At 31.9% G+C, this 11484-nt stretch overlaps 1 protein-coding gene across 1 annotated transcript; it reads left to right on the top strand.

Annotated features, from left to right (window-relative positions):
- The first annotated feature begins 7226 nt into the window (after positions 1 to 7226).
- Positions 7227 to 11414, top strand: LOC134249484 (fucolectin-1-like). Its single transcript, XM_062731833.1, has 5 exons — positions 7227 to 7382; positions 7854 to 8084; positions 8321 to 8533; positions 8782 to 8922; positions 11257 to 11414. The coding sequence occupies exons 1-5, from the start codon at positions 7310 to 7312 to the stop codon at positions 11412 to 11414; spliced, it is 816 nt and encodes a 271-aa protein (XP_062587817.1). The 5' UTR covers positions 7227 to 7309.
- Positions 11415 to 11484: the final 70 nt, after the last annotated feature.

Raw genomic sequence — 11484 nt, 5'->3', positions numbered from 1 at the left:
CCGCTTCAAAATCAGAAAAACACAAATGTTGCAAAAATCTGACAATGCTATTAAACACAAGTAATGTAATTGGCTTTCTTATATCCTGAGACACATTGCATCTCTTGCAACCAGGCAATAACTTCTTAATAATGAATAAATCGACTGGATTCTGCCAACCATGCAAGTAAATGACAAAACTGATTCCTGATAAACAGCATTTGACAGTAGAAAAAGCCATATTACTCTCTGACAAATATGCTATAAAATTAATCATGTGATTAACAGGTGGGGTCCATATCTGCTGAAATGACAACTGTTGCCTAAAATTGAGGAAAAAAAAACTTCGCAATCCCTTGCTGTAGTTTGAGACACACTGGCCTGCAGTAGACTGGCTACAGTTCCTGAATAGCTCTCCAAAACTGAATAGGTACCATGGAGGGAAAGGGATCTGCCCAAGGAGCCAATTGACGTAACCTGGTCCACTGAAACCGAGGAATAGCATCTGCAATATCATTTTTTACACCTGGGATATGTTGAGCTTTTATTTGTACATTAAACTTAATGTTAGAGTCTGCAGAACTAATATCCGGACTAATGTAATAATTCTCTTGTTTTTTTTAGGATTTGTGATTAATAATGTAGACCAAAGATAAATTGTCAATACCGTAAATCTGGAAATTTTTACGTCGATTTATTTTTGCGAATTTGGGTCAAAAAGCTACGAAAGCCCAGAAGGCTCATTCGAGATTCAAGATTCGAAATACGAGATTCGAAATTCGAGATTCAAAATTCGAGTTTCGAAATTCAAGATCCAAACTAACCAATCAAAAGCGGGTTCAACTTTTGATTACTTCCCTTTGTTACGTTTTTATTGTCAAGAAATCGTTTAATATATTTATAACAAATGTATCATTTGCTAAAATGATAATGCAAGAAAAAATGTTTTATGTATTAAAACGAAATAAAATTAAAATTTGGATTACATTTTGAAAAATACATATATAATTTTATTTTTCTAATTTAACAAAATAGTAAATACGTATATATGGAATATTATATGGTCTTATCGTTGACTTTCGGAACAAGTAGGTCAATTTATTTTATTTCATCAGATCGTTGCTGATTGAGAATGTTGCCTTTGATTATAATTAGATATGAAATGTTATGAGTCGTATCTACACTGCACAATAATTTAAGGGTATATATTTCATTACAATTATAAAGGGTACACTTGTGCAGTGAGACTTGACTGCTGAATCAAACTGTAGCGTTATATAAGGTTTGATAAGAGTATATTTTAGTCTTTGGTCATAAAGCTATGGTTAGAGACTAAAATATAACACCATAACGCTATATAGTTCTGCATCTAATTTAGACTCATCTACTATTTGATATAAGATAAAATAAATGCCGCATTTATTCTAATTCATATTGCCAAGCTGTATTGTAGATATAATTTTTAATTAATTCAAGAAATCAAAGCCTTAGATGAAGATAAGTAATTGAATTCTTAATTTTTATGTATTTCCTCTATCAGGAAAACAAACGCGATTTTTTTTATCAATACTACGTCGTCTTTCATGTTTCAAGTCTTTCAGTGTGTTTGGAAAAATAGGCAGGCGGGGTGGGTAGGGGTGGAGTTATTGTTAATCTTTAGACACTTGACACGTATTCATAACTTTATTTATATGTCATCAACCCCGTAAACAAAGTAGACAATACAAAAAATATATATATTTCTGATATATGTATTCTATTTAATATTTAAGAAGCCATAATATAAATTGAAGTATATCTTGCTGATCAAAAATCCAATGATTATTTAAATTTCCTTCTAATATATATAACACTCTTTCTTGCATTGTAATTTAATTGAATGGCCTATTTGTTATTTATATATTAAACGATTTCTTGATAGTAAAATCATAATAAAGGGAAGTAATCAAATCTTGAACCCGCTTTTGATTGGTTAATCTGGATCTTGAATCTCGAAACTTGAATTTCGAATCTCGTATTTCGAACCTCGAATCTCGAATGAGCCTTTTGATTGGTTAATCTGGATCTTGAATCTCGAAACTCGAATTTCGAATCTCGAATTTTGAATCTCGTATTTCGAATCTTGAATCTCGAATGAGCCTTCTGGGCTTTCGTAAAAAGCTGTTGATTAATTTTTACGCTTCAAATTTTTGCGAATTGTCACTGGTGTTAAAAATAAAAAATCACTGAAGATTTTCATATTAGGTTATTTTTCAAACAATATGCCCAGTTAGAATACCACCAATATACTCGCAACGTGGCAAGAAATTGCGATATCGCTCCTAAACAATTTTTATAAAAATACAGAAGGATTTGCACTGAAAATAATTTCTAAATCAATTACATGTATAACAAACATTTTAGAGGTTGTGTATGCCTTTTAACCTAAAGTATAATCCAAATGAAGAAAAAATATAACTAATTTTCTCAACGTTTGCTTTTTTTCTCACCTGAAATTTACACGCCGCGTTTACATTTGGAACTTTCTAGAAAATGCACTGAGTTTGAGTTATCGCCCGTGTTTATAGACGGTTAGATAAAATGACAGTTCTCTCTTTATTGGCAAATTAATTGATGAAAATAAATAAAAAGGGACATACCGCCTCAGTGCTTGTCAAATCATCGGACGATATTGCATAAAATGAGGGTAATTTACACGCACGGGTAATTAACTTGTATTTGTATAGTAGACTAGTTTAAACAGTTTCTTTTGAAAATGACCAGTGCTTACCGACGCCTATTCACTGAGTTAAAAAAAGACACAAGTTCTCAGAAAAAAAAAAATTCTTCATGTTGGTTTATTTTTAAGAAAAATATTTTTGCTAAAAATTTATCTACAGTAAAAATTTCCAGATTTACGGTATGAAGAAGGAGTCTTTTGTTCCTTAAACTTTCAGCCTAAATCATAACCCCTAATACAATAGGTACAATTTCTTAGAAAGTGATATCCCTGCAGCATTCCTCAGGTCAGCCATCAGGCCAATGCAGACAACACCAATGTTTACCGAACACCACATCGCAACCATAAGAACTTGAACTATCTGAATAAAATTGGAGCGAATCATCTTCCTGCCATACAAGACTAGGAAATTGTGTCCTACCATTAAAATCAGTAAGATTGATTGATTGTATATTGTTTAACGTCCCTCTCGAGAATTTTTCACTAATATGGACACGTCACCGTATGCCGGTGAAGGGCTTCAAATTTTGACCTTTACTCGGCACTTTGGGCCATTGAGCAGTGAGGGATCTTTATCGTGCCAATGCCTGCCGCTGACACGGGTCCTCGGTTTTTAAGGTCTCATCGGAAGGACCCGCAACTTTCACTTCAAAGTGCCGAGCGCATGGCGAAGGAACAGTTGCTACCAATTTTAAATCGACTTAGGTCAGTCGCGGCCGAGATTCGAACTTACGATCTCCCGAGCGCTCTACCGACTGAGCTACCGTGAACGGTAAAATTAGTAAGAAATTGAACCCACATTAACAAGTCTAACTTAATTTCTGCAGTAATTCTTATAAAATGAAAAGATTTTTTTACTCCTGCCATTTAACCATAAAGTCTTGTACAAAATGCCCTACCAGCTGGCAGTGCCTTAACCACAAATGCAAGCGCTCTTGCCAATGACTGCATTTCTTTCAAAGTAACCTTTTTTGAACATTCCATTTATTTTTGCCAATAACTCCCTAACTGTTTCATTTGGAACAAAACTAGTTCTGGAAATAGTATCTATGCCTAAACCTAGAAAACTCAAACGAGTAGAAGGTCCCTCTATTTTCTCAAAAGCTAACGGAATGCCTAATTCTAAACATAACCCTTCAAACTGTCTCATTAAATATATACACTGAGATGAATTGGCTCTTCCTACAAACAAAAAATCATCTTAATAGTGAATAACACTTTTTAATTTAGATCTCTGAGAGAATTCCCAGTGAAGGAAGGTAGAAACCTTCTCAAATAGAGAACACAACAAGGAACAACCCATAGGTAAGCACTTGTCAATGTATGCATATATATATATATATATATATATATATATATATATATATATATATATATATATATATATATATATATATATATATATATATATATATATATATATATATATATATATATATATATATATATATATATATATATATATATATATATATATATATATATATATATATATATATATATATATATATATATATATATATATATATATATATATATATATATATATATATATATATATATATATATATATATATATATATATATATATATATATATATATATATATATATATATATATATATATATATATATATATATATATATATATATATATATATATATATATATATATATATATATATATATATATATGCATATATATGCAGCAGAGTGTTTTAAAGCCTAATAAACAAAAATCCTGTGGACAAACTGGTAACAGACGAAATGCACTGGAAATGTCCATTTTTACTAATAGGGCACCCTCACCCTTACTCGCAATTAAAGAAACAGCATCATCAAAAGTGGAATAACTGACAGAACCTAAATTGGGGTCTATGTAGTCATTAACACTGTCATATGTTGGATATGACAAATTTGTTATCATTCGCCAACCACCTTGTTTTTTGGGAACTAAATCTATTGGATTACATCACATCGCAAATTGGATATTTAGGGAAATAAAAATGGATCCATTATTCTCCCTAACTTAACTTCCTTATCAATTTTTTCCTGTATTTGAAAGCTGTACTGAATTGCAGATTTCATGTTTTTAAACTCCACCCTCCTCCTATTCAAAAGTCAAGGAAAAGCAAACTTGAAACCTAAGGATAAACAATGAGCATCTTGAACATTTGGTTAAGTAGATAACAATTGATTCAGATTTTCAGAATTGATAGGTGAGTGACCCCGTTCCCATAAATTCTGACAATTATGTGACAGAATTGGACTGTGACTGGCCCTTTGAATACTAGTACTGGAACAGCTGGTTCCTGGAATGGAAATGTGCACGATTATTGAAATTGGTCTGTGATGAAGACTGTTCTGGCATAGCAGTTTAATTAGCCTTGAAACATTTCACTAAAGGATGAAAAGAATTACATTTAAGACAACTATGCACATAATTGCAATTCGACTTGTTGCAAATGCCCTGATAATTATAATTGTAGCATTTGTTGCAGGGCTGCGCAGACTGCTGGCGTGATAAAGGGTTAGTAGGAGCAGTCTACGATTGCATATAGACCAATAGACCATCCACAGCTCTGCATTAACAGAAGCCCAACTCAAAGAGGAGTTGTAAGATTTTTAAGCCTAAACTGAATATAATAATCTAACCAGTTGCCTTTGATTTTTTCAGCTACCCTCTGTATCAATGCCGTATATCTAAACAATGAGCTTGCTTAGGATGGATGTTTGACTATAAATAAACTGATGCAAAAATTGCAAAAGCATCTAACCATTGTGATAAGTTTAAATTGTTTTGATATTTATGCTTAGGCTTCACCTAAAATACACCATCTTCAAACACAAGGTGGTTTTGTTGTGTTGAGGTCGGATCATGAAAGAGAAGGGTACCAACATTTATGAATTGATTTTTGTAATTTTTTCCCTTCACTTTCTGAGGCAAATGCGCTGCTAGGGGTGATGCTTCATTCAAATTAAGGAATCGAAAGGAATGTTCTAGAAGACATGCGCATTCAACAAATATCAGGAATTTTTTTAGCACCGAGCCCGATGAATTATTAACGTAATGACTAGGAGTTATCGATCTCAGCATATGTAAAAAAAAAAATAACCAGGTTTATCCATATTTGATAAACCCCAATGTCTTTTTTCTCAAACTCGCCATTAAAATCAGACTAAAACTGTAAGAGAAGTACTGTTTTAAGGGAATTTCACAGAAATTTCTATTTTCAGTAACTTTGGCAAGACCGTTCATCGAAATCAAAAACATGATGCACTAAATTATGAATCTTTGTATAATCTGCTTGTTTGCCAAGCTATGAAATCAGACCAAAACTGTAGAAGTAGCATTTGAAAAGTTGTTTTACATTGAAAATTAAAAAAAATGTATTGAATTTATGCACTTATCCCATAACGTACTATAAAGAGAGAATAATATCAAAATTTTATCATCTTATTGAACTTTATAGTTTCCTTGTACATATCCGATACTTTTCTGAAATTTCCTCTTCTCGCCTATATTTTCAATATATTAGTGCAAAATTTAGTAGTGTGTAACCCATCTCATTCGAAATGACATTTTTCAGCATATCACTTTATTTCATATCTTATGTTGATATGATGATACTCCAACAATTGGTTTTACCAACTTTGTCTGATGGTGAGTTGAACATTTTTCTTGTTTCTTTTTGTTTTCTTTTCGTATCTGAACTAAATCAAACTTAGTCATGATCGGTAAAAATTTCAAACTATATGCTTACTAAATGTTGAATACTGTATAAGTAGAAATTTTAGCGAGATGCAAATTTAGCGATTTGTCCTTAAAAATTGGTATTTTATTTTAAGCACTTCGATGTAAACAGGAATTCATTACATTTTGGTTGAAATTGGCCCAGTGGTTCTTAAAAAGATGAAAATGTGAAAAAAGTTTATGTTTGCTATGACCGTGCTTTAACGTAATATTTCCTTTAAGCATTTTGTTTCATATCAAAGCACTTTTCTGTCAATGGATAAAACATGTGAACGAAACAGACTGCACATCACTGGAACACTGTGTATTTAATACATTTAATGAGACCACAGGAGATTGTACTGGTATGGGTAACCAGTGTGAGAGGGGATGGATGGGGCCGGGGTGCCAGTATGGTGAGATATAGGCACATGAATTAAAATAAAGTTGAATCGAAGAGGGAAAATTTTGTTTTAAATTTTTAATTGTACACACTGTATATTTAAGTAGTAAGAATAAAAATAAACAAACAATATTTCCACTCGACAGTTAATCTTGCAATCAACGATATCAACATCGATCCAATGTTTGATGGGAACTGGACAAATTTCCATTCCATCGTTGATGCTACAGTTAATCTGAATGGAGTTTTTGCAGTGTCCGCTATCAATATATTCTGTTATTTAACTGGTAAAGTAAAAAACAATAGTTTTTTTCGTGAGATGTTTAATTGTAATAAAATGATACTTTTGAAATAAAAGTATTTGCACTTGATCTTTTCAGATATCGAAATACACGTGATAATTCATGACCACGAAGGCAATGTTTGTCATAATAACTCTCATTTTACTGGGTCTCCAACTGTTTTTCTCGACAAAATGACAATGACTGATAAATTATTAATCAAATTTACCTCTTACACTAAAATCAGTGAAATTGAAGTTTTTGGAGGTAAGAATTCAAACCTTATACAGGCCTTTTTTTCAATATTTGATTTGTTTTCTTTTTTCATAAGTAGATTGATAAATATAAGATGAAAGATAAAATGTGAAACAAAATACTTAAAATGTACTGAAAATGAAAACTTTCACTTTTTTGTTGTTTTGTTTTGTTTTTTGTTTTGTTTTAATATGTTTTTTGAATGTGTAATTATTTTGGGACATCAATCAGCGCATAGCCATTTTTGTAAAAATAATAAAAATGTATTTAGTTTTGAATGAAAAAAGAATGAATAATAAGTAATGAATGATTTATAAGAAACATGCTTAAGATCTTACATACGAAGATGATTTGGAAACTTTTCAAATAAGAAAGAACCAGTGGCGAGGAGATTTAAACATGTACAAATATTGAAAATACATACCGATTTAAAGATTCCTTCAAAACAAAGTGTTACCAAACAATAATTTATTTGTATTATAGGAAAAAATGTAGCGTTTTCAAAAGAAACAGAACAGTCAAGTACTTACAGAGAAAAAGGAGTATTTCTTACCTCAGATAAAGCTGTGGATGGTTGGAATAGCAATTATGAATTCTCCAAGATTTCTTGTACCCATACAGTGCCTTACAAATCAAATCCATATTGGAAAGTGAATCTAGGAGATTTTTATGCTGTGATGTCTATATTGATAAGTAACAGGGACGATTCTAACAGTAAGAGTAAACAGTAAACTTTTTGGTAAAATACTTCGTCAAACATATCTTGATATTATCTTGATGCTGAAATTGTATGTTAACATTTTTTCAAAAACAAGCCATCGATCGAAAGGCGTCGTCTCAAGTATTTATTGTTGATTATCAAAAAGAAATCTCAATTACGAAAATTCTCATTTTCATAATGCTGCTATATTTTGTGCTACTTTCACAATGCAATTCAATTTTATTGACAGGAAGACGCATTGATGGATTCACCCTGTATGGCAAAACAAGAGATGGAACCGAAAATCTTATCTACAACGACACAAATAAATCCTCTTCTGGAAGGAAAGAAATTTTAATTGACTCTTCTTACATGCTATGGGAACAAGTATCTCAAATCATAATTAAAGGGGAACACATAAGCTCAGAGAAAATACTGACTTTATGCGAAGTCTTTGTCTTTGGTAAGTCAGCCAGGTCGGTTTGCATCCAGTTGGAAAGGTCCACCGTTACTTTACTCAGGGGAATAGTTTTAGAAAACAATATCAGTTTAAAAATAAAAAGGTTTATTACAGAATATACAGAATATACATAGACAGAACAATGAATTCTGGATTATCTCACTATCCTGCAAGAAATTAACTTTTCTCTCGAATAATTTTGTTGAAAATATCATTAATAAAAATTGTATTTTTTATTATTTTATGTTAAGCATGCATTCCAGTCAAAACAACCTCAGCCTATTGCTTGGGTTTCTGTCCGAAGAACTGCCATCCAGAGGAGACTTGTCTGAATGAGAATTTCACGTGCTCGCAGTGTATTCCTGGATGGACTGGTCCTTACTGTGATCAACGTAAGTTAGAAGATATATAAGCAATAAATTAGTCCACTTTTTCTGTGTTATGTGTTCATCATTGTTATTCGTTCAATTATGTATTTTAACTAAATATGCACATATTCATGTATTTCAATAACTTTTCCCTACCCCTCAAATTAACATAAGATGACAGGTGTTAAATGAAGCGATTGAAGTATGGCTCTTGGCTCATCTAAGCCCATGGTTCAAGCGAGATTTCCTGATCAAAAAGTACCTGGCGTCGGTCTGTAGCATGTAAACTTTTCATATTTTGACTTTTCTCAAGAACCACCGGGCTAATTTCAACTAAAAGTACAAAAAGTATGCATGGGTGAAAAGAATTTTAGATTTTAAAAGGTTCAGTGTCCCGCCCTCTCTCAAACAGAGATAATTAAGATTTCGTGAAAATTTGATTGTATCTTTAAAATGTCTTTTTCTCAAGAACCACTGGACACGAAAAGATGAAATTTACATACTCTAGATTCAAGTTTGTTCTTAAAATCAAATGTCAACGAGGCAGTCAGTTTATAAACATAACCATATAGATCTCAAAGGTGTTGGAACCGGGGGACTACTTTTTTTCCAAATATATACTTAGTATAGACATTGAACATTGCTTCGTAGGTTCATGCAGCCCCTTTCCACAGACTTGTAGCGGTATAGGTTAAAATTGGGGAAAGAGGTGGTGTCTGGAAAAAATTTTGGTACTGAAGTTCGAACCTACCCCCCCCCCCCACCACCACCACCACCACCACGAAATAGGATTTTCGTGTTTGGAAAATGGACATTTCCCTTTTTCTTTCTTTGCTTGTCAGGTTTTTTTGAAGGTATAAAAAATTTTTACATTTAGCCCCCCACTTTCAATTTGCTTCCGACGCCAATGGATCTTGTGTTCATGAAACACGCTATCACTGGCACCTTATGCTATTTATTTCAAACATAACCTCTACCTAAAATTGATTAAATTTGCTCTTCAGGGTTTTGAAAAATAAAACTGAAGTAATTGATATGTATTTAATTTACATTCTTCAAAGTCATTCAATGTAACAAATTACATTTGTAAAAATCAATGTACATGTAATTGTAATTGCTAGTCATTGGCATTGTTATCAATGCATTTAAAGTACTTAAGGAGGTTCGATCCTGAGCACATTTTGGTCTGGACTTTTTCTAACATTCTGCTGTTCTAACATTAAATCTAAATTCTACAATACAAATTAAACTATATTTGAACAATGAAAAAAAAAACACGATTAAATTCAATTTAAGTAGGATTAATCCCCAGGAACTATATTTTGTGGCGGAAGGGTTTTTTTTAGAAGAAAATGAAATATTTCTTCTTTTTTATTATAAATTTAATGTTCTCAAAAGGTTATGAAATTGGCTTTAACAATAGTTGAGTAGATGAATATGATAAATCATGAAAGAATATGGCATAAAGGAGGACCTGTCTGGAAGTATGACGTCATTGATTTGGTGCATTTCTAAGTTTAATGCAGAAAAGCCTCAAAATGATTCATTTCTGTGCGAAATTTCCTTTAGAAAATAGTGTCTGCCACCGTCGCCCACTTTAATGTTTGGATATATTATGTAATTGCCATGAAAAATCACATATCTCAAAATCTTTCCGGGCGACGGTGGCAGAGTATGTTTTCTTGAAGAAATTTCCACTGAAAATTGGTGTCTTCTGCAACTTTTTAAGAAAATACGGGAAAATGCACAAGTTAATGACGTAACAATTAGCACTAAGGAGGTCATATGAGAAAAACGACTTGTATTTTCTTACTTCAGGGAATTCCTATGATTAAGAAAGAATGAATTTTTATTTCTTATATCACTTTCATATTTTAGAAAAATATCAGGCTTAATTTATATTGATACTGTACCTTCTTCTTTTAGACTTTAAAATAATTTTTTGCTTATTAAATTTTTTAGACATTTGAAACATTTTCTTAGACACTATTTTAAAGTGTCTTTTTTAAAGAGACTTATAGTTTGTTTTGTTCCATGCTTTATTTGGATAAAAATATCGGAGGGAAAACGTCGAAGATGTAATTTTTGACAAAGGCACAAATTTCAGTGCAAAAAGGTCATATTAAATGTAATGTACGTAGCGCCAAAAAAGAAGCAAATTGACCCCTATAATTTGATTTGATTTTTAATTAAGCTATGTGTGTAGAAACTTATAGACTATAAATATCAGGAGCAAATCTCGTTAATTACAATTCGAAGTACACTATTATGTAATTGATCACAACCCTGCATTACTACATCTAAAACACCTTCATGTTAACAGTTGAATAACCAATCATTGTTGAATCTTCTTTATAGCCATAAAATGTGCAAAACCAGTTTTAAGTGACAGATTACATGTAACAGACGACAAACAATCATACGTTTATGGAGAGGAGATACAATTCCTGTGTGAGATTGGCTTCCGCCTCCTTGGGACCACTCGTGCTACGTGTGGGAATGGGAAACAGCTTTAATCTCACAGTCCTGCCTGTCTGTGAAAGTACACTTTTTTTTATAAATGAAAAGCTGATTTTAGCTCACCTG

The sequence above is a fragment of the Saccostrea cucullata genome, unplaced genomic scaffold (genome assembly GCF_032062105.1).
Source record: "Saccostrea cucullata isolate Sc308-1 unplaced genomic scaffold, CSIRO_AGI_Scuc_v1 ctg17537, whole genome shotgun sequence".
Classification (NCBI taxonomy): Eukaryota; Metazoa; Mollusca; class Bivalvia; order Ostreida; family Ostreidae; genus Saccostrea; species Saccostrea cuccullata.
This window is presented reverse-complemented; position numbering and strand designations above follow the sequence as displayed.

Excerpts from the sequence above, each read along its gene's own strand:
- LOC134249484 (XM_062731833.1), top strand. The coding sequence starts at position 7,310 with ATGACAATGACTGATAAATTATTAATCAAATTTACCTCTTACACTAAA. Across the intron at positions 8,085-8,320 it reads TAACAGGGACGATTCTAACA|GAAGACGCATTGATGGATTC; the intron begins GTAAGAGTAAAC and ends TTTTATTGACAG. Across the intron at positions 8,923-11,256 it reads TGGTCCTTACTGTGATCAAC|CCATAAAATGTGCAAAACCA; the intron begins GTAAGTTAGAAG and ends TCTTCTTTATAG.